The following is a 24,069-nucleotide window of genomic DNA, read 5'->3' on the forward strand; positions in this document are numbered from 1 at the left end:
AAAATGAATAGCTCATCAACACCTTAGTAAACATCAACCGCAGCCTGTAGCTTTATTTTTCCATCATTAAACAATTGACAATGTGTTCAGTATTCCAGCCCAGCTGATCATGAGATAAAGTGTGACTAAAAAGTAGATCATCTAATGGATGCTCCAGTGTTTGATACGACACAAAAGGCTCCTTTCTCCTCTCTAGGGTGCCCGTGCAGCTCCTACTGCCATCAGTAGGAGCTGTGCGTGCCTGTTTGAAGCACGTTGCTGCATCTGAAGCACATGCTCTGTTTCATCATTGAAATCAGCACAGCAATAGAGACATCCAAGCCAAGCACGGCCACTTCTTGACTATTTTTATATTCAGCTGGTTGCAGTGTTAGGTTTAGTGCCTGAACTTCTCTTTTATGCTTTTATGGCCCACATATATTCCTTGGCATGGGATTTTCGTGCAGCATTCGTGCTTTTCATGGTGGAAGATGACTGATGGTAGCATTAGACACATCCATTAACTACCTAGAGTCTTCCTCAAAGAAGGATTTTCTTGTTTTCCTTTTTAGTAAAAATTGCTCTCTTATAGACAAACATCCCACAAGTAAGGTGGTGACAACTGTTGAAGGTGCAACTTTAATTATTCACACCAAGCCTATCTTGGAAGGACCATCCCTGGGGAGACAGCAAGTACTGCAGCTGCCATGTCCAGGCAGTGCTGGAGCCACTAGTTGTGATGCACTAACAGGAACTTGGTTCTATTTCTGAATGCATGAGGGCACGTGAGAAGGGAACGGAGCCCAACAGATCTCTTCCATGCTTCTTTCAAGTACAAAATTGCAGAACTGAGATGAATTTGGACTAATGTCAGAGAGCTCAGAAGCTTCCTTTGGAAGGCTCCTGCTGCTAAATGTTTCATTCCTTTTTTCATGGCTGGAGTTGCTTTATAACAGTAATTATTCAAGTCTTGTGTATTTTCCAAATGTGGTTTTTGACTGGCGGTGGAGATGGAAGTGGCGCGTTACTGTGTTCATCTTTGCCTCCACGCTAAGGCAGGGCTGACCCCTGTTGGCCTCTCAGTTTAAATGATTTTCGGTATATTCGTGCCTGGAAGTTTAAGAGCTTTGCTTTTTCCTACTACCTGACAAGGGACCAGAAACTTGTGGCTCACAGACCAGATACAGCTGGAAGCTCTTATGTATGTTGTGTTGCGGGTGTCTGGGCTGCCAAAGACATTTGGAAATACTCAACCCTCTGCAAAGAGTCAGTTCCTCACATGTGTGTGGGAATTTGTTGCAGCTTCTTTCCTAGCCATCCCTTTAGTAAAAAAAAAAAATATATGGGAACTGCATTTGCACAGTGTTTGTGTTGCTATCCTAGGATTGCCCATATGCCCAGAACTTGAACGTATCCACATAAAGCCTTTACTCAAGCTTTCTGGCTGCATTGTAGACTACGAGTATATCTGCGTGGCTTTTTATCTTGTCAGACTCTTGTGTTCCTAAGACCAATGACGGAGTTAATGTGGAGAGCCATGCTAGAAGCACAGCAGCATTTAAAGAGATGAGATGGCCTTCACAGCAGAGTTTATTCAGGTCTAACCAGCTGGAATCAAAGGTGAAGACAGCACAGGTTTATTTGCAGAAGACTGCCCACCCTGCGTATGGCCAACTTATTGTAATTATTGATATGAACTCAGTTTGGAAGTAGAAATCAGGGACAGAGTACTCAATTATGAAGCATGTAGATCTTTTCTTCTTAGTTGTCATTCTTATTCATATGTACCTTCAGTAGATCTTTTCACCCCCTCTGGCCTGAATTTTTTGTTCAGCATTGCCTTTCCACTACTTACAGAAGCTGATCATAACTAGGAACATTTTTTCTTATTTAAATGTGTGAGCCGGATACAAGCAGCTGTACCTTTACTGTACCTGTGCATTCCTGGATCAGTTCAGGCATGATCCAGTAGCTACAGAAATTAGTGGGGTGTTTTGCCCTAAGCTCTCCGTGGATGGTTCTCGATATCAGGTCGTTGTGGGCTACTGGAACCTTGGTGTTCTCTCTGAAGCCACAAAAGGCAGCATGTGGTATTTGGCATGTACAACCTGGAAACTGCTTCTTTGTTATATAGCACAAGAATGTAAAAAATAATTGACAAAATAGAGTTAGGGTTTTCACAAGCTGAAGGACTAAAGTGTACCCACAGAGGTATACCAACATGGGGGTGCTCATGGCAAGAAGGCCAGTGACAGTGTGTTTGGCTCAGAAAGCTTCAATTGCCAGTCAGACAGTTCATGCAGAAATTGTAAATGGTCCTTTTCCACAAAAGCTAACCTTTGGCATGCAGGCACGTGAATTCTAAATTGAACTGATGGATCTACCTCATAAGTGTAATTCTGGTATATTCTCTTTTCTTATAAAACAGTCTCTGATAGCATTGAAGTGAATAATTCTATATTTGGCAATTATTTATGAACTGCAGATCTCATAAACGCAGCAGATGCATTTCCTGGATGGCAGCCATTAGTGCATCTGGGGACTTATTTACTAGTTATTGAAAATAATGGACTGGAAGGGAAAAAGAAAAGATGCTGTCACCTCTTTCTAATTTTCACCTAATTTCTGAGGTGTTCCACAGCATTCCTACCCCAAGACTTGTCACATTAGAAACATCTTTTGACATATCTCAAATATTTAGCTGTCTTCTGAAATAGTCTTCTAGCATATGTTGCAGGCCCTGCTTTTGGGAGACTTGTATCCAAAGCAGTTTGGCACAGCACCCTCTTAATTTCTTTAAAAAGCCCCAAGAAATACTTGCAAAAGTTTCGTAAAAGGATTTTCTTATTGTGCCACATGTGACTAAACGTAAGAATGAATTTTTAGAGTAGTTGAAAAGTGGAATTGAATTATCTCAGATGGTCAAAGATTTTTTTTTTTGTGATCTACATAAATGTATAAACCTAGGACAATGAGGGGTGTAGTGTTCCCTGTGTGCCAAGGCCACCGAGAAGAACAAAGCAGCAAATGGGTGTCAAGTCTCTTTGCTGTTTCCACCTTGGCTGCCTCGGTGGCAGCCGACTGTAGCGGTGCTGAGCGCGATGCTTTCCTCTGTGCCATTAATACAGCTGCTCTCTCAGGCTGCTGCAGGGGCTCCAGCTCATTTTATGGGCACCAACAAATTACAGCCGCGGGTGAAATTTTGGAGACAAAAAAAAAAAAGAAATAATTTGGGGTATAATGGTGTAATGGAACCCTTGCTGCTTTTCGATATTTTGCAAATGCAAGCGTGCAAGTATTCCTGCTTTCAAAACTAAGTACGAATATAAGGGGAGAAACACCTGTTTTATGCTAATCTTGAGGATTTCGTATCCATTATCTCAAGGACAAAATAGGGTGTATGTTACACATTTTGTCTAGTTTTCTTTGTTGTGCTTTTGTCCAAAACTTGTCTTAGTGGTGCGGGGAGTATTTGATACTCTTTTCAATCCTTCCCATTCTCATTCCTCCTGTCTTCCATTCTTCCATTTTTCTTTCTTTAATGCCTTTCTTTTGAGAAGAGGAGTTCCAGTTGTAATAAAGATAAGCCAAAAGGATGGCATTTGGATTTGGTGTGGTTTTTTTCCTCCATACTTGAGGAGAGAGGAGGGATGATTTCAGGCCATTAAACATGGAACAAAGCATGTGTATCTTTGGGCTTAATATTTCCTCTTGCTGAAATTCAGCGATTCAATTTTAATATGGACTTAGTCTAGGGCAGACCGTGTTCTTTATGATACGCAGCATTTTGTTCAGCATGTATTAGGATTTTAAGTGTGAATCTCTATGGCATTGGATTGAATCCCTCTGACTTCCCCAGAAGGCAATGTCAGTAACAGAGTTTGCAGTATTCACTTATGTTTGTGGAATATGTTCTTTAATGGAAAAGCAAATATCAGGGGTCATTTCTTTAGCTGTACATGATCTTATTCCCTCTACACACTAGCTGTATGTCGTATTTTATATATAAAGTAAAACACTTAAGGACATATAGTAAAAGATATGCCAAGTCAACTGCTCATAGAAAAACACTTCTAGGAGGCTTATGAGAACATACCTATTTGAATGGTAGGCTTTCGCACTTGATGTGTCATTGACATTTCCAGATCAAGATGAGACCAAAAGAAAAAGTGCAGCAAGTGACTGAACACTTAGAAGCACAATTTGATAAAAATATTCCACTTGTATGCTGATTGCTTCTTTTCTTTATGATGGTTGGGAGCTTTAGTGTCATCAGTGTCATCACTACTTCAAAATTTTTGAAGGCATTTTTGGCTTCATTTTGTTTTTAAAACAATATTTTTAAAAAAAAAAAATTCTATAATTGCCCTGTAAACAGCTTAATTACAAATATTTATTCTACTGTCATAATAGAGTTTGTCATTTTGAATATGAATTCATTTCCAGTCTTCAAAAATGTCTTGAGGCATCTTAGTCTGCAGTGTGGATGTGAATGTCATTTTTGATAATTTTCCACTGCTGTATCTTTCCAAGAAATATCTTAAAATTTCTAAAGGGCCATTAGAGTTTGATGCAAGACAGTAGACATAGCAGTAACATATAGCTCTTGGGTATACGGTTCTCTGTTATCTTTTGTGCAAAAAACCAGCATTCAGATGCAACCTTTCAAAATGAACCATGTTCTTAAAAATAGGTTAATTGTTTTTTCCAAAAACTGGGTGGAAATGAGGTAAGAAAAAAGACCCACTTTCTCTGCCAGTGGGTCTTTATGCATTTCTGGTAACATTGCTTATTATGTGCTGGCTTCCATGTGAGCTCTTAAGCTTGAGGAAGAAAGTCAGAGAGGATACTGCAGAATAGATTACTAGACATTTTAAATAGCATACTGTATATAGTGTGTGCACCTTAGGGCATTTTGTAAGGTAGCACTTTGCTGTTGAGACATATCCTTGTGCGCTGGCTGTGCGTCTGTCAAAACCAGGCTTTTTTCTTGTCATATGAACTCTAGCCTTTCATGTCTTCACAGTCTCAGAAGTTGAAGTCTCAAGTCCAGGTCTGCAAATAACTCTGTAGTGGAAACTTCTACTGATGTCTTCCTGCCATTACCCAGAATTCGTACTGAGTCTGTCGGTTAATGGCTCTCCCTCATTTATCTGTGAACCATTAGAGGTCCGTGGAGTATTTGCTGCTGAGGTGATCTTTCCCTCTCATTGCTGCTTTAAATGAAAATAAGTGTAAAACATCTGATTTCTGTAATTGCTATAGAGCGTGAAGGGTCACCCATAGAGAGTTAAGGAGTGTCTGTGCAATAAAAAGAAGAGTCAACAAGATTATTTCAAATGAGAGATTGCCATCATATGACTGTGAGCTTGAAAGGGACAGATTGTGCAATCTGACTTCACCCACTGTGCAATCGCTGTACACGCGTTGTGCCCTGTGTAGGAAGACAGACTTCAGTGAAAACTACCTGCAGCCCTGGCTTCCTCCATGGTCAGGATCCTACTGAAATGCATGGGCTCTGGAAGTGCAGACCTGGCAGCACGAGTGGTTTCCTTACAGAGCCTGGGAAAGCCAGGCTTCCAATCTACTGCATGTGCTTAGTGCAGCAGATGATATTGATCTTCTGCACCTGTGCTAGAGAGAGCAGGAGCTACAGGAGCACATGTTGGTCAGCACATTTACTGGAATCACTTGCTCCATAATGGCTCTTCTGAAGTCACTTGATTCAGTTAGTGCTGGGCTGGAGCGGTCTCCCTCAGGTCAGTAGGTCCTACCTACAAATGTGGGTCATTTGGCAGGTATTCCTTACTGCCAGTGTCACTGGGATAAAGCCACATTGGTAAAATGGCTGCCATCAGCAGGACGCCTGCACTGTCAGTTATAATTAAAATCTTTGGCCCAAATAATCCTTTCTGGATTGAGACAACAAAGGGACTTTCCACATTTCCCCCGTCTGTGCTGAAGAGAATGTCAACCCCCAGAAAGACACGGCTTCATCCCCTGGTTTTGGCAAACGATTTTGGCTTGCAGCCCACACAAACAGGGAGTAGGCTTGAGTCTGGAGAGAATCAGTCTTGACAGAGAAGACCTGCCAGGCTCCAGTGGGATAATCCTTGGACCCAGCGGTTTCCATTTTTGAATCAGGGAACATGCAGAGACTTTGGAGTGGGTCACCTTTCATCTGAAGAAGAAATGAACCAGGTGAGCACTGGGTACTCACTCAGTGATGCTGGTCCCGGTGGTGGTTTCCACATGATGCCTGTTTGCATTAGATGAAAATGTCAGAAGCAATGGGAGAATTGTGCGTTAGTGCTTGTGCGCACAAGTAACCATCGTACCTCGTATCCCTCCATTTCTGGGCACTAAGAAAGGGTAGCTTCCTTGTGCCAGCTGGGCTTGGGTTTAAGTTAGGATTTTTTTATGTGTGTTTTTTTTTTTTGTTGGTTTTGTTTTAGACTCCAGTACAGACAACCTGGCCTTTAAAATGCTCTGACTGGTTGAACTGAGTTTTTCGGAGGCACTTGCGTCATGGCCACAGCTTTAAATAATAATTTATAAAAAATTAAAAAAAAATAAGCATCTCTTACTTTTCTGTGGGCAAAAGATCCTCTCAGCTGCTTTATACTCTATTCAGACAGGTTGTATCCCACCTAAATCTCTGACTCTAGTGTCTGCTGCTGGCTGGCTGCCTTCACGGTGGCTGGCTCCAGGCTGACACATGAGGCCTTGGGACTTAAGTGCCTCTTCTGTCTTTTCTGTAGTTACCAAGATGCGATCTCAGCCCAAAAATCATCCTTCTGTTATTCCTTACACCATACAAAAAGTAGCATAGGAAAGAGGGGTATTTTCCTCTGCTCTTGCTCAGTTGCTCACTAGTGAAAATGGAGATCTCTAGCCAGTTGGACCAAAAATGCCGTTTCGTGGAGGAAGCTCCATCATAAAAACAGGGGTCTGCCTCCCGGCAGCTCTCTGGTGTCTGTAGGTGGTGGCTCTGGCAGCTGCTGAGCTGTTCTCTAGAGAAGACTCTCTAAGTCTCAATCTCCAGAGATATTTTGTTTCAAAACCTGATGTACTGTGTTAGCTTAATTTTGAACAGCGTGCTCCTTGTACCAAAACTGTGAGAAGAAGAAAAGTATTTGTTGAAAAAGATGTTTCATAGTTGCTCGTGATTGTATGTCTATTGATTGTGTGTTACATGGGTTTACTGAAAGATTTCCATTGATGCATTCCTATAAAAGTAGAGAACCTAATATCTTAGTGAAAAAATTGCCAAGTAAAGATAATCCAATTAGGCTGCTGCACATAGCTGAGTTTTTAAATTATTGATGTTGTCTTAAAATTGGCTGCCTTATAATGCAGTAAAAGCTGCAACATAGAAGATATATTTAGCTGTAGTCACATTGCGAGATTACTGTGCAGTATTTTTTTAAAAAGATACACAAACCAGGTTGTTAAAGAGATTTGTTTTGCTTTACAGAGCACAAACACAAAAGAATATGTTTATAAAATGAACATCCAGGAAGTAAATAGTAGGAGTTGGCTGGAGTGTGTCTGCACCTGTCTGTTGTTAAGCTTCAGGGAGATGGCTCGTGTCTTTAAAGCTAAGCATGTGTGTGGTATTATTTGTAAAACTCAGGCCAAAATCGAAATCTTCCCTATTGCAGTTGCCCAGAGGGAAGTCCAGTTGCAGCTCTTAGCTTGTTGAAAGAAAGTATTTTTCTACTGTGCTCTTAGAATAAACAAACAAAAAAAATAAAATAAAACCCCACAAAAACCCAGAGCAGTTGGGCAAGTCAAGTGGCAGCGGCCCACGTACACAAGCTCCATAGATGAGGGCTACAGCTCTGGTCACTCCCTGCGGCGCTGTGGGACGGCTGCAGCAGTCTCTCTTGGGCAGCGTGATCCAAAACTATTTAGAGCTCTAGTTTTTTAAACCAGTGTTTTCAGACTCGGCAAATAGGCAACAGCTGTGGCGCAGTGATGCTATATATTTAGAAAAGATAAGGAATAACTAAAGAAGAGTGCTCTGCACTAATCCAATCTAGAGGTGATATTAAAGCCATGGATCACAGTAGCAGAGCTTGTATCCAAAAGCAAAGGGACGAAATGTCCTCCACAGACAGATTAAAGAAGATGTATTGATTGCTGTCCCTGTTATCAAGCATCTGGGACACTAATCAGCATCTCAGTTGTGCATTTTAGTAACGAAGGAGTGCAATGATTCAATGCTTGGGAAGGCAGCAGGATTAAGTGGGAAGGAGAGAGAATCATTATTATATTTATTCAGCTGCTGTCCAAAATGGAACGTTAAAACCCATCATGATTGATTTTTGTTTTCTATGGGGACTATCGAAAATATTACTCCAACAGAATATCCTATTTTAAACGTAAACCTGGACAAGTTTACTATTTCCCATATGTTTTTGTTGAAAACAGCTTGCAAGGTCTCACATACTCCCTGAATAAAGGCTTTGTGCCAAAGAGGGAATTAACCCATTAGTCATTTAACAGTTAAAAGTGACTGTTAAATTAAATCTGTGAATCCCTATGAGATATTTCATTTCAGCCGTTGTTACTTGCTGCTGTTATGATGCTGGTAAAACATAAATGGAGAAACCTGGGTAGTTTTCTCAGGTCAGATATCCATCTCATGCTCACAAAAAAATGAGGAAAGCGACTGTTTTGAACATCTTTGATGTTGAAAGTGAGGGTAACCTAGCTTTCAGCTTTCACTAGGATCAGCTTTGTGGCACCTGAATTAGGACCCTTATGCCCCTCAGTAATCCATGGAAAGAGAGTGACGCCTTCAGGCGCTGACTTGGGCATGATCTTAGAGCAGTTCAGCCAACCTCTCTCCCTGTCTGTGGGTTGTTAATGACCTTCCTGAGGGACCTCAATTGAACGCCTGAAGTCACCCAGACAAAACTTGGGTCCTGTGTCAGACCTTGCTCTTTTGTGTGCATTGGTATCCAGCTTCGCCGTGTCCAAGCTGTGACAGCTCATACCCATGTGGTCAAATCCTATCCGCCCAGCAGGTATCTTATAGCTGTGCCCGCCTGAGAGAGAGCTTATCAGAATATTGTAATTTGTGTCTATGAGTTTGTGGTTCAGCGTTATGGAAGTAAACACCTGTGCCAGGAGGGCTCTAAGTTCCGGTTGGCAAGGATGCTATTCAAGACACTGTCAGCTGACTGTATTTAAAAATAAAAAATAATAAAAAAAAAAAGCTGGAAATTCCAGTTTGCATTTTCTGCAGAGTATGTGTGAGGAAACTGAATCTCTCTTACTTAATTGTATTTCATTCTGCAGTTCTTGAGACCTCATTAGTAAAACTGTACTAAAAGCAGAAGGAATGCTATTTTTGCATTTAATCCTCACAGGTTTTCCATATTCTCTCTTGGCTTCTATGTATTACACAGCTTTAAAGGTGTCTTTCAAAAAATATTGAGTACATCCTTCTTTATTGCTAGAAGTCTAAGCTGTTTAGGGTTAGTATCTAGTTATTGGCTAAATGTTACAACTGAAATTACACAACCGTAATTTCTGATCATACTGGATGTATTCAAGGTAGGCTGTGTGCCCTGAAAGTTGAAAAGCAATGGAAAATGTGAGCCAAACATGCGAGGCTATTAGCATTAACTTTGCAGGCAGACCTGAGATTATGAATGTGCAGTGGCACTGACCTGTTGCCATTATTTACATCTTTCCTTTGTGATTTCTATCATTACCCATTATTTCACTGTAATTTCAATTGAAAAAAAGTGCTCATTTTTATTTGAAGACTCCTGAAGGACTTTGCTAACTGGATGATATAATTTGTAGTATGTGGTGTATATTGAATATTTTCCTGTGCATGAAAGTAAAAGAAAAAAAAATATGGCAAGAAACCTCTAATGTTGGTATGGAAAATGCCAAATGTTTAGCAGCAAATGTAGCCAATAGCTGAGGTCAGCAGATAAAGAACAATAATACAGGTAATTGCCGCTGCTTCGGGAACTGGGTTAGGGAGAATTTAATTCCCTGAGCTGGAATTTGGCCATGGCATCCATCTACCTCTAAGTCTGCAAAAGGCAAGCTGGGATCTTTGAAGACTATAAGGCGCTAAGAGGTATTGTGCTTCATCCAAGCTCTTACTGGTAATAAATAAGTGAAATATAACAGCATAAAAACTTGATGGAGCTTTTTGATGTAAATTTACACAGTTGTACAGATACGTTTGCATATAGAGTGAGAGGCATGTACTGTATTAATGTCCATTAACTCCATCAGTGAGTTTTTAAGGGGTAATTGCACTTCCACTATCTTTTTGCAAGTAAATACCAACTTAACTCCCAAATCTTGCTGATATTTGAAGGCTGTATGTATCATCTTAGTAGTCCCACCCTCTTTGTCTTTTAATCATTCTTGTACAGTCCGGTGATTTTCCCGATATCACAGTTAATACTCTCATACAGTATGGATTTACATGATGGGCTAAATTAAGCAGAAGGACACCACCAGTAGCAGCACATCCACCAGCACTATTGTCACAAGAGACAAAGCTGCTGCCCACCTCTTTTGCTTCTTTTGAAGCTTTTAAGTGATTTTTCATCCTTATATGCATATGGTAAGATTAGATCAAAGGAGTTGATAACAAAAATATTTACATTCCACTTGTATCTCTACTAAAATCCTAATGATAAGAACAAGAATAATGAATTTTCATTTGGGTCATACTGATTTGATATTAGACAGGTGGACAGTGCTTATTTAAAAGAGCATTCTCTTGCCACTGATTTTAGGAAATACGATTCATGTCAGTAATGACATGGTTTTCCATCCTGGAGCAGTCTGTCAGAGCTCCCAGGAGGGTTCATTTTAGTTTAATATTCATAGATGAACTAGCCCTTGTAGAAGAGCTTTTCTGCTTTTTCTATTTAAATTTCAAATAATTCCATGGAATTGTGTGGGAGCAAGAGAATTGTCTGCTGAATGCTGATGGATACAATAATAATAATAATATCATTAGCAGTGCTTAGGAAAAAAATAGATCACACAAGTTTGCATGTGCCTTATTCTATGAAATGCTGTAGCTGTATATTTTTTCCTTCATTTATAGTATGTATGTTGCTATTTTAATCTGAAAGGAGAATGCCTTCCTGTCCAGTCTGTCGAATGGCATCTTCCATAACCCAAACACCACATATCCCCTGGTGAAGGTTAGCGTTATGCATCCACAATGCAGGTTCATTTTACCAGACTAATACTTTACTAAGTGCTTGAGCTGAGGCTTTTGTGATAAGTACCCTCTTGTAGGGAGAAAGATATTTGCTCTGTAGATCAGAAATGACAGTTTATAATGGTACATTGAGATAGGGAAGAGAACAGGGGGAAATGGAGCTGAACTCTACATTACGGAGGGACTGTAGTTTCTCATTACAGCCCCAGGAATCCTGATCTACAATTCTTTGCCAATGAATATATCAGCTCTGCTGCCCATCAGGCTTTGTATGCAGGTAGGTAGGGACAAAATTGCCTTCATGCTTTATGTAGGAGAAAAGCTGCTTTTCTTTTTTTATTGTGGCTCTGGAGGAGGAGAGACAAATAGATTTATTCTTGTTTGTTCTTTGTTTTATGTCCAGGTGGCATTCATGGTCAGTTTAGGAGAGGAGCTTATAAACCCATATTTTTTCTAATCTGCAGCCTTTGTAGCTCCACAAGATGGTGCTTACAACTCAAATCAAAATGGAAGTATTTCCCCTCCTCTTAAATTCTCTGCTGTTAAATCTCAAATGAGATCCAGTGTTGCTGTAGAGAGTACTCATGTGCTGCAAACTACATGATATTTGTTAGACAGCATGAAAAATCCAACTGAACTTAAAGCACAGGTACTAAAATACATTAGTAAAACACGGTTTCTGATGCATTCATTTTCCCTTTTGTTTGCGTTTGTTGCTCTAATTTATACAGTTGAATAATTTATAATGCCTGGTAATTAAAATGAGATTCCTTAATAAATTATGTCGGAGTCAGGTCAAATTTTGTATTCAGATTCATAAGTGCCTTGCTCTAACTTCGAGTAGGAGTGGTATGTGTGCAAATCTAAGCAGTCTCTATTGATTAATGGGGAAAAAAGACATATTTTACTTAGTGGTTACACTGATTTGTGCCTTAGGAGTGTGCTACTTCTCTATTCCTCTTTGCTGAAGCTACTAAAATCCAATTGTTGAGATCCATGGCTTTCTTTTGTTTTAAATTCAGCATCAACACTGTTCTCTGCAGTTTTCAGACCAGCAGCTATCCGTCTGCATGTTCAAATGTATTGGACTGGGAAATATTTTTATAGATATCTAACAAACACGAGCTCTGTGTGTGTGTGAGCAGAGAGTTGTTTGTCTAAACATGGAAATGAGTCTTTGAAAAGGTCGGTTACATTTCCTACCGTTACAAAAAACATAGGTAAGTTATTGGAGAGATGACTTTACCCAAAATAAAAATTGGATCAATGATATGTTTATAATGTATTTTAGATGTTTTTTAAAAACCACATTAAAGCCTTGACTCATCCGAGATGGCCTGAATGCTATTAGAGCTCATTAGCCACTGCCCTGGAGAGAAGAATTGGGAAATGTAGAAAAACTATTGGACTCTGGGATTTTTCACAGAAGGTATAGATACAGGATGGATGGTTTGTCCTGGCAGTTCATGGGAGATAGTTACATTTTCCATTAGTAAAATCCAGCACGCTATTTGGATGCAATAATCATTCTGGAGAAAGCTCTGGTCTGCAATATAAAGTACCACATACTAAAATTACGTTAAATACTAATGCCTGGTGGGGGTGGGAGAATTTAGGAAGTGCCATCTCTGTGTTATTTGTGAAGCTTTAATTGTTCATGACTTGCTTAGAAAATGAAAAAGTTTTATGGAAAAATGGAAAGCTCTTGTCTGTGAAACTATAATGTACTTGCCAAAGGAAAATTTAATTGAGGTTGCTGGGACAACAACTCAAATGCTTGATTTTATCCTCTTGAGCATTTTAATTTTTTTAATTCTAGGGGGTTTTAATTCCAAGGAGAATAAGTGTTCTGTTTTATGTGATTTTAGCCACGTGTTGTCACCAAAACTTGAACTCCCAAAACCAGAGTGCACGCTCCTGCTCTTACCAATGACTGTAGCCAGGCTGCACGCCCCACAGGGTTCTTGCCCTGATGCTGGGGCAGTGCTCCGGAGGGCCCCCACCTCCGTGGGTGTTGCAGGGGTTATGCAGAAGGTGCCACCCTTCTCTGTGATGGCTCCTCTGGAATCCCCAGCACAGCGAGCGAGTGATGCTGCTTCAGTGGGGCCTCACCTCCTTTGGGTAATTTTGTATATCGTTTTTATTTCACTAAGGAAATAGATAACTAAGGGAAAATAACATATTTAATGATTGCGCTGGCAATTAAAGTTAAATAGGTTTTTCAAATCAGAAAAAGCACGTCTGTATCAGTGAGTTTTGAGAACTGTAAAATAAATAGATCTATAATGGAAGAAGATGTATTTCAGTACCCTAAATGTAGCAGCTGCTGCCTCCTCCATAATGCAGTGTGAATACTAGCTAGTTTGTCCTGCCAAGGGACTGCTTTTTCACGAAGCATCACGTAGGTAATACAGATATAAGAAATACTGCTGCTATACAGTAATTCTAGAAGCTCTGTAAAAGCTATTTTACATCAGATAAGAAATAACAGTTCACCAAGAGAAAGGGAATGTGAGAGCTAGCTACAGTAGTAGCTACAGACTTCAAGGTCCTCCCAAGGAAAAGAAATGCAATGCTAACTAAGCAGGTTAGAAAAAAACAGAATATGGCCATGTGTGCTGTTGTGATGACTGCATTATTCATGCAGTCATTGCAAGGTGTATTTATGCATCTGCTCAAAATGTTTGGTTTGCAATCAAATATCAGAAGTTTCATGAATCTGTTTCACTGACGTAGCAGAGATTACAGCTATGCAAGCCAGGGCAAAACCTAGTAATAGTCTAACCTCATGTCGTTTGAAAGACATTTTGATAAGCATACCATGACTACCAGACACAAAGTGTGATGCATGTGAGTTAAGGCAATGAGGTACATAGCTCCTTCATAAAGACCTTTAATAGTTGTGACTTGTATTTTGCCTATAAAGATAGGAAAAGGCACCTTAAATTTTTGAACAAGTTTTAGAAGAGATGCTTTACCATACAGTAGAAGTTCTCTTATATCTTAAAATACCTGCAGTATAGCTGGAAAGTATTGCACTACAACCCAGTATAATCCACTATCAAATTGCTATACGTTTGAAAGCTCAGCTCTATCTTTTGGAATTATTCATTCTACAGTTTCCTCCTGCTCTCCTGTCTGCAATTCCTAGGGAGCCGTACGAGTGTTGATGCAGTCTCTGAAGCTGCCCTTTTCCTTCATCATTCTAATGCAGCTTCAGAAAGCATTCGTCTTAAATGTGGCCAGCATCTCGCGTGTGTAATACACATAAAGGGACGCAAAATCAGCAGCAGCGCTTCAGGGACAGCACTAATATTTAGCCAAGCTGCCAGCACTACAGTGAGAACTGAGAGACATTTTTATACATCTGTGCTGACAAATGTAAGCCCTGATTGGAATGCAGTTTGCACAGCTGTCCTCATCCCCCAGCAGCATGTCAGAAATTATCTTGATGAGATCATTTTTTATTCATTTTATTCATTTTTCTCTGTTTTGGGGAAATTCCTGCATAACCCTAATGCAGAAGAATGTTTACCCCTTCCTGGTGTAACACATCTTGAGGTTATTACATCTAACATCTGCGTGCTCTCCGTGTTCTTGGAAAGCACCATTCCCAGCCCCAGCGCTGTTGCTGTAGCAAAGTTGAGGCAATATGAATCTAGTGTTACTGCCCTACCTAAAATCTGAGGAGGAAAAGGTCATGGAAGCTTCTTGTATTTGCTATCCAGACATTTCAATGTGGAGTTAAATCTGCAACACAGTTTTGCACCTGATCAGAGCACTGACCTCTGTGAAGCTGGAAATTCAGTGAATTATACGTATTATTTTATAATTTGTCCATGCCTCGATTTTATGCTATTGCATAAATGAAATTTGAAATTGCACAAATGAGTAAAAGTTAAGTAAGAGAAATTGTTTGAGATTTTGCTGTGACTATGGTGAAAAGGGACAGTGCACTTAAGATTGTGTAGCTCGTGGTGCTCTCTCCTTGATGCACGTTTTTGTTTGAAAATAAAAGTGCCTACAAAGGAAGTTGATCAGGAGGAACCTACTGAACAGACACTTACTGGAGGTTGAAGCTAGACTTTGGTCATTTTCCACAACAAATACATGTTAATATTTTAACTGGGAACAGCACCCTGTAAGTGTGAATGGTCACTATCTAGCAGTCTTTTGATTATTGCTGACTAGTTTGTGTCCTAACAATCAGACTATGTTAATACTGAGACAGGATCACTTTTGAGTGATGCTGAAATCAACCGCGGTTACAGTCACTCATTTTTCTTTGGTTGGGTTCATTGCATGGTAACATCTTATTTTTACATCATTGTAACGATTATGAGAGATTTTAAACTTACAGTTTTCCTTGAAAGTCTCCAAAGTGTAATTTAAAGACATTTTAGAGTACTTTGAAATGCTAACTCTTGAAGGATGAAAGGTCCAGTAGTCCTGGCAGTGCCTTGGAGAACAGCAGGCTGTGGCCCTGTGTGAGCAGCATGTTCTCCCATACAGCATCTGTGGGCAGGGCGCAGATTGACTTTACGTGGCCAGGGGCTTGTGCTCAATGGCTTCTTGTTTTAGCCTCCCACTGGCTCTGATGCTGAGTGTGGTTTGCCTGCAGGGGAGCTCTAATGCTCCTGTATCTCATAGAATTGGTAGAAGTACAGTTGGGTGTGATTTCAAGAGCTCCCTTTGTCTGCTGTCTTTGCTAATCTCTTCCTGCCAATTTCTTACTTTTGTTCTATTTTTTGTCCAGTGTTCTTAAACTCTGCATATGTTAGAAATCCCATCACTTCACAGGCAAGCTATTTTCCTGTTAGTTTTCTCATGAAAGTTCTACCTTGTGTCTGCACACATTTTTACAGTGCAATAATTTGCCCATAGTCTATACAAAGGAGTGAGTAACAGACTAACTGGTGTTCAGTAGCCTTGGTCATAATACTGCTCTATCAAATTGTCTCCACTGCATTTGGGAACAGATTCAAAGGGTTCGTTATAGTTAGTTCAGTGGTTCTGTTCTATTGCATAATGCCCTGCACCATCTCTAAACAAAGATTAGTAGCGACTATACTGAAATGAGAGCTGTGTTGGGTTGCGTTTATTTTACAGGGCGTCAGACACCTCCTGTGCCCTACTTTCCATGGTATGTGGACACACTTGTGTACTTCTCTTGGTATTTAAGTCTACTTCTGTTTTCATTTGAATTGTTCCTTTAGGTAGTCTTGAGGAATGAGCAAAGTCAAGATGTAAAGTTGAATATTTTGTTCATAGTGAGTGTTTTTTCGGCTCAGGTCTTGCAGAGACAGTCAATTGTTGGGTATCCTGGACAACTACTGCTTTTGCGGTATTGCTCTTGGAATGATAGAAATTTCTTCTTCTGTGCAGAAACCATGTCTGAGCATTTTGAAACCATCTGGCAGTTCTGTGGCCTCATATCGCAGTTATGTTCAGAATAAGCCTAAAAGATAGACAACAGAGAGCGGGAGTGTTTGGAACGGCTTATTTGCCAGCAGTAACATTTCTGGTGCTTAACTTTAGGATGAAATACTTTGCTGTTGTCACCATGAATCTTAATGATTAATTCTTTGCTCCTGGCAATCCTGGAATATCTAGCAATATCGAATATTACTAGAAATAGGATTCAGACTAAGTGAGAGCCAACTTTTTGTCACATGGATACCATATATAAATGGACAGTATACTTTATGTAACATTCCTATGATAATTTTTGGTATATTCTTAAAAAACTGAAAAAGTTATTTCTGAACTGTTTGTTATTGTCCTGTGCTTTGGTGCAATAATAAGGTTAGCATGTGATTTTTATTTCCCTATGTATGTTGACATACCTATGCAGCTATGGAGACCACCAACGGCCACTGATTTCACTATCCTGCTAGTATTATTTTCTGTTAAGAAATAGGAGTTCCATATTTACTGAAAATGCTGAGCTCTACTGTTCAGATCCAAGGAATATCTGCTTTCTGGAATCCTCTGCTCCAGTGAACTATGTCAAAGAAGGAGTAAGGCAGTTGCTGCTTTCAATTTTTACAAAATCCCAATTTTCAGCATGACTTGGAACAAGATGCATGGCATGCAACAAGCCATCTGATTAATCAGCAGAGAATTTGCAAACATCAGCAATGCTTCAAGATGATATAGGAAGATCTGGTATCATGTCTCCTTGTGCTTTCCATATATAGTTCTTTGCCCTTGCTCTTCCCCTCATCTCCATGAGAGTTCATGTGAGGTCTGCGGTTTGACTAAACATAGGGCTGCCTGGAGTCTCTGGCTTTTGGTTTTTCCCTTCCTAATTGGCTTTTACTAGTTGTTTTTCAAGCATGATGGTGTCAAGTCAATTTGCTCAGGAGTCGATCATGTGATTTCCATCATGACGCTTATGTAAACGCTTCTTCCAGCTTGCAACTTTATTAGCCCATTTTTTTCCAAAGGCTTATTGGGGTGCTGTCCATAGCAAATCAATGACATGGGTGTCTTCTAGGTCATCAGGGGGAGAGAAAGAAATCTTAATAAAGCCGAGGTCTTTTACTGGCTTAACTGAGGCTGCTTTTCTTGGTGCTTACAGGATGGTATAATGAAACGCTGCTGCTTTCTCTAGTTCTTTATGATTTGAAGAGTGCAGAGTGGTCTTGACAGCAAGAATTTGCCTTGATAAGTATTTTCTTAAGCTCCATTTTCACACAGCAGCTGATTATGGGATTTCTGCAATACTGTGGCAGTGGTTTTGCAAAATTATCTTTCCCTAGCATACAGGTGGAAGATGCACCTTTTGCCATGTAGAGGCAATGTACTGAAGGAGGAGGAGAAATTGCCGAAGTCTCAGTGGTGGAAGCCTTGAGTGATGCATGGTCCGTTTTGGACAGAAAGTTTGGGCTAATCTAACAGTCTATATTCCACTTGGTTGTGGTTGTTCCTGTTCCGAGGGGATGGGGTTATTCTGGGGGAAAGTTTGCTGATGTTTTCCAGGGTAGCTGGAAGTTAAAGGAGCTTTAGAAGTTGGGCATGAAAACCACACCTAGTGGATGAAAATGAAACAAAAAGTGCTCTTTCAGAAAGCTTGAGGTGATTAGCAGGACAGACTGGAAATATGTAACCTACTCTGAAAGCTTAAGGGAACAATACAGGGTTAACAAATGGAATTTGAAGTGGTTTTGTAGATAGCGGTTAAGATGCTTTGGGCATACTGCACATACCACACATGTGCCACTTATTTTAGTCTGTAATCCCAAGCGTCCCATGCCCTGCTATTGAAAGCAACGTATACTGGGGAGGCGAAGTGCTGATGGTGAGGTAACAGGAGCCGTTACGGATCTTGACAGAGTAAACACTGCAGCGCTTCGGTGTATGTCTTTCATGGGCATTTTGAATATCTATAACGTGCTGAATTTCACAGGTCACAGCGGGGTTGGCTTCGAGGCATACTGTTTCGAAGTGTTTGGGAGACCTCTGAAAAATTACTGCAGGCTATCCTTTAAAAGCGATCGTGTTTCAGTCTTTGAGGTTTGATCCTAGCTACTGCTGAGGAAGAATAGGATGAGACCACAGGCTTCCTGTTCCCTCATTTGGAAAGCCTTTGAAGTAAAATTTTAAGTATCTTGTAGCAGAAGTTACAGGATTTCCTTTTTTTAATTCTGCAGAGCTTCAGATTATTTGGCGTGATGGCAGATGAATATCCTTGTCAAAGTTAAGAAGAAAAAAAACCGACAGATTTTGTAGGTACTTTTTACTCAAGAGATTACAGGGGAGCATAAAGCAGACTTTGTGGGGGGAAAAAATTGTATGCATTTCATCTAGCTGTGGGACCTCAACTCAATTAGTGTTCGTAGTATTGTTTTCCTATCCTTATTTTATAAGTATATTTAATTTTTTTGCATTGTTGAAAGAGAACGTGTGCTTCTGATTATGGATTTCTAATTCTGTGGACATTTTAGCAGAGACTGAGATCTGAGCCGGCAGCATTTGAATCATAGTATAGCAAACATAATATTTTCATGATGGGTGGTGGTTGAATAGGCGGATTAAAAAAAAAAGTCATACGCAAATTATGCTGATTGTTTTGGCACTTTATAACTAGGAAAGGAGATTTTTCTCGTGGCTGTATATTCTCAGTGTCCACAATTTTAACAGTTAAAGTATAAATGAATAAATGTGCGTTTTCCTCTTGGTAGTAGCTTTGTAAAAGCCTCAGAGCTATCCACCGAGGTTAAGAGTGTGTGTGTTTGAGGTGGGGTCCCTTCGATGGAAAGAAGGGACAGTCTGTCTGATGAGCTTCACTCTGCCTCTTTCGCTGTATGTAATATGCATCTTTCCTGGCTTCGCATGTGAACCTACGGCCTCTGAGTCCCACGGAACTGTCTTGTGCACATCTGGTTGCTGTATGTAGACTACAATGTCTGTACTTGAACTGCTGTTTTAAAGTCTCAGTTGGGGCACACGTTAGCCGTTATTTTAATGACTAGAGCAGAATTTTAGATAATTACAATATCTTAGATACTACTACTGGTTTCTGTGACATAAGAAGTTTCTAAAACTGAGGATCCTTCATAGGTTTAAGTTATATAAGCACACATCTGTACTGATGCTAGTTGTCAACCGTTTGCTCTCGGAAAGGGTGCCTGAAATACCACCAAGCTATAAATCCCCTGCTCTGGTGGGCTTCAGCTGACTCTTCTGAAATGTCAACCCACTGCAGCTTCAGAAAAAAAAAAAAAATTTCTATTTCTTCTTGCAAAATCTGGATCAGTAACTCCAGATTATGGTTTAAACTATTTCAGCTTGCCTTTCCAGTTCTTGGGAAGATATTTATATTGTTTGTATCTCATGTCAAATCATGTTTTTCTTTCTGCTGAATTCTGCCATGTGTTGCTTTGTTTGCAAGTCGCTTCCAAGCCAGTAATCATAAGCACTCCATCTGGTTGGGGAGCAGGGTAGTGATAATGTAAAAGGACATTTCCACTATTCTGTTTAAAAGAGTCCTCCATCTGTACCAAATCTGCCATTTTAATGAGATTGTAAAGGGGTTTTGTTGTGGTTTTTTTTTTTTTTTCTTTTCAAAGAGGGGAGGAGATTGATGGTTGAGATATTTTTTTCCTTGCATATGTACTCATTACGTGATTGTATCCAAGGCCCTTTCCCTCTCCTAAGATGAGAATGACTGTAGGAATTTGCAGTTCATGTAAAGTAACAAAAGGATCCTGAAAATTTTACCAAAATCTATACCAAATTGATTTTGCCATTAGTATTGAGCCTTTCCTTTATTACCCTTTGTTAACAGCATGCATGTGAGAAATCATCCTGAAAACTGATCTACAAAGTTAAAAAAAAATATAGTTTCATTATGATTTATGACATGAGCTTTCAGTAATCAGAGCTGAATTGATGGATGTGAATGTGCTGAGATGACTTTTTTGTGCTGGCAGATTTTAATTTTTCTTTGTGGTTTTCTTTTGTAATTCTGATCATTGCTCTTTTAAAATTAATGGAGAGAGAACTGGGCAACTTCTCTTATGAGAACATCACAACCTAAACCAGGACAATTTTGTGGAGGTTAATAGGCGACAGTCTGGGTCAATCATCCACCAGTCTCATCATACTAATGTGAGCTCAAAAAGCCAAGAGCCAGCGACTGGAAAAGCAAAGTAGCTCTGGCAGAACAAATGAGCAGGCAATAGGTAGGGGAGAGCAGTCTCAGAGGAGCTGCTAGAGGGAGCAGGCTGTCACGCAGACCCTGCTGCCACCGCCTACGGAACATGGAGAACAAGGGGCACAACCCACTGGTAAAACAGATACACGCAGAGATGGTGTTGAATCCTTTTCTCTAAAAGCTTTTTTTTTCCTCCTTTCCAAACAAGCAGTGATTCTGCTTTAGGAGAGCTGTCGGATTGCCAGTTCTGTGTCACCAGTCTCCACCCCCTGACAGGACGTTGCAGCTCAGTGGTACCCAGTGGCGTGGGGACACCACCCCACAATGGTCTTGGTCTTCCAGATGGAGAGTCTTGTGAGTTTCCGTAAAACCGCCCAATTTAATCCTTTTTATCTACAAAAAGATCAATTCTGCAAGTTTTAAATTTCATGTGATTCCCTTGAATCCTGTTACAGAAATCATCGTATTTCCTTTCTCCTTGTTCTCAGGCACGTTTTCAAGGCAGAAAAGGGTATTTAGGTGCCTGGTTCTTATTCAGAGCCAACTCCTCTTCAGTTAGAAACAAAAATTCAGTCACTGGATAATAACCCTGTGCTCTTGGGTTTCTAGAGCTGGGATGTTTCCTTTTGTTGCTTTGAACTGATAGTTCTCAGTCCTCAAAACAAATAGTAATGCTAAGTCAAAATTCAGCTTCAAAATTAAGGATATGACAACTGTGTTGTTGTGGCAGCTTGCAATAACGACATTGCCGAGGTAACTGTGGTACAGATGATTGAAATCTCTGCTATAAGGAGCTCTGCACAGATATGTCAGTGAGGTAAATTCATTTAAACTGACTTGTCATCTTGTATTTAAATGGAGGTGGAGGGCTCCTCCACCCCTGTAGACAGCTGCTAGCTTCTCTGTAGTCAGTGGCAGAAGTGGGTCTTAGTCATAGACACTGTAATGCTATAAGCAAAAATGAGCAGAAGCAGAAAGTAGTTGTTAATAGAGTGTATCATCAGTGACATTAAGTCATTTCAAGCTAAATCATCACCTAAGTGCATGGCCTGCAATATTTGTGTAGTGATACATTTGGGCCTCAAATTTTGCACCTTCTGAAAGATTTACATGGACAGTTAACAACAAGTTCTGCATTATAACCCAAGAGTATGAAGCTGCTACCTGGTGGCTGCGCTCTGGTTGGTGCAAACATGGAGAAATGTTTCTTGAAATTTTGAAATTATCCTTATAATGTTTTACATATAGACTATTTCCTTTCCTAGACAAATAAGACACTGGGCATATTGGGCACAAAAATATTAGACCTTGATTATTTTTTTCCCCTCTTCTTACCCTTTCTTGTTCTTCTGTACCAGCGAATATCCATGCACAGCTCACGTGTGTGAGGTGAGGTGTGGAACAGGCAAGTGTAGTGCATGCTGTGCAGGTGCTTGTGGTGAATGGAAGAGATTTCAATATTCCCTCGCTCAGAAGATGGGCATTCTTTAAAGCCACTCCTAACATAAGAAACTGTAGGGAAGTATGCAGAAAATTCCTTCTGCTGCCAAGAGATTTGCTTCACTGAAATAGTGAACCTGTGTCTCCCTCTGAAGGAAAATGATTTTGGATTTGGTACTGCTTTTAATCTCTCTAGTTTAGGAACTTGAAGTATATAGAAAGCAGCCTGTTAGTTCAGGAAAATAGCCTCTAGAACCAACGACACAAATCTATCATAATTAGTCATCAGAAAATCTGAATAAATATAAAATTACCATGGAGTAGGAGGCAGGCATATGTGGTATTCAAAACACACAGAGTGTAAAATGATGTTATTGTTGCCTTTAGAAATAGTTCAAAGTAGTCTGCATTAGAAAGAGCTGATAAGCAGAATGACAAAAGCTTGTTTCATGAGTGATTCCAAGCAGTGGTGGTTTTCTGATCAGCTGATGCTGCAGCTATTTTGGGTATTCCACAGATCATGATTACATACACGGGGAATGATTGGAGGCAGCAAATATGGTAAGTGAGCCAGGAATCCTGGGACACGCTCCGTTACTAACTTAATAGTCTTACAATCACTTGTCCTTTGCCATTTAAATAGCCAAGGGAAGTTTAACAAGTGACTGTGCTTAGTTCTTTTTTTCTTTTTTTTTTTTCCAAAGAAAAAAAGAAAAAAAAAAAAAGGAAACCACTTCCTGAGGCTGCTATTTTTAGCAATGGAGCAGTGTCCAAAGTGTTAACTAATTGAGTCATCAGGTTTCATATCTGGCCACAGAAAATGGCAGTGGAAGAGGGAGAATGCTTTCCAGAACAAGTAAGCATTTGTGGATTCTGAAATAAGAGTGAAGTCTGCATATCAAGTTTCTTGTATTAGTGTTTTAAGTCTTTGATTGTATGAGACAAAGCTGGATGTAGGAAGAGGTACGTTTCGGCTTGTTTGGTGTATTTAGTGTTGTGGCGGTTGGATTGCGGTATAGGCTGAGGCAGCAGTCAAATGGTATACGGAATTATTTGTTTTCTCTCTCCTTACCAATGGCTACATTCTGTTCAGGACACTGTATAAGACACTTATTAAAATTGCAGAAACATTTTGTAATGTTTTATTCTCTGAACGGTGCCCTAAGTAACCTAGATATATGTAGCAATTTTGTTCACTGAAATGTTTTAGCAAATCTTGCATGTTTTGAAAAAAGTTTACTGAAATCTATGTTTTTAAGGTGTATTTATCAAATATCACACCTCTTCTACTGACAATCTATAGGTCAATTAAACTTCAAAAGGAGCCTGCTCCTACTATGCTAGTAGTGACCTGTAAGGAGGCACCCGTCTCACTCTCAGGGGTAGTCCCAGTGACATCCAAGGTGCTCCCTGTGTGGTTTAAAAATTCCGCAAGTTGAGTAAGCTGCTGTGGAATGACTTCCCTATACCCTGCAAACTAGGCTCTGAGTTCTTCATAGCTTGAGTTATTCACATCAGTTAAAAACCACAAAGTTAAAACAATTGTTCTCCAAGCTGCTTTACTGCAGAATTAAAGTACCAGGTTTCCAGGAAAGTGTGGTATCGTGTCACTATTATTGATGAGTTCCAAGCTTTGTGGAAGCATCAATTAATGGCAATATTTATTTTATTTTTTTTTTTAGTTAGAGGTATTACTGATGGTAGCACCCAGCAGTTTACTAGCTAATTTCTGTGTCAGCAATAGCTTTGTGCTCTGAAAAAATACTGTGGT

General features: G+C 39.9%; 1 protein-coding gene across 11 annotated transcripts in view; it reads left to right on the plus strand.

The window, feature by feature from the left end:
- Positions 1-24,069, plus strand: part of ANK3 (ankyrin 3) — a 382,298-nt gene that overhangs the window by 192,756 nt on the left and 165,473 nt on the right. Inside the window, exon 1 of one of the 11 annotated variants that reach the window (XM_054206391.1) lies at positions 21,168-21,212. The exons of 9 other annotated variants lie outside the window; for them this stretch is intronic. In XM_054206391.1, coding sequence (XP_054062366.1) covers positions 21,183-21,212 — 30 coding nt within the window. In that variant the 5' untranslated portion in view covers positions 21,168-21,182. Of the gene's footprint in view, positions 1-21,167; positions 21,213-22,935; positions 23,155-24,069 lie in introns of those variants that run through there. One more of the 11 variants, XM_054206390.1, reaches the window with a different exon arrangement.

Source organism: Rissa tridactyla, chromosome 6 (genome assembly GCF_028500815.1).
Source record: "Rissa tridactyla isolate bRisTri1 chromosome 6, bRisTri1.patW.cur.20221130, whole genome shotgun sequence".
NCBI lineage: Eukaryota > Metazoa > Chordata > Aves > Charadriiformes > Laridae > Rissa > Rissa tridactyla.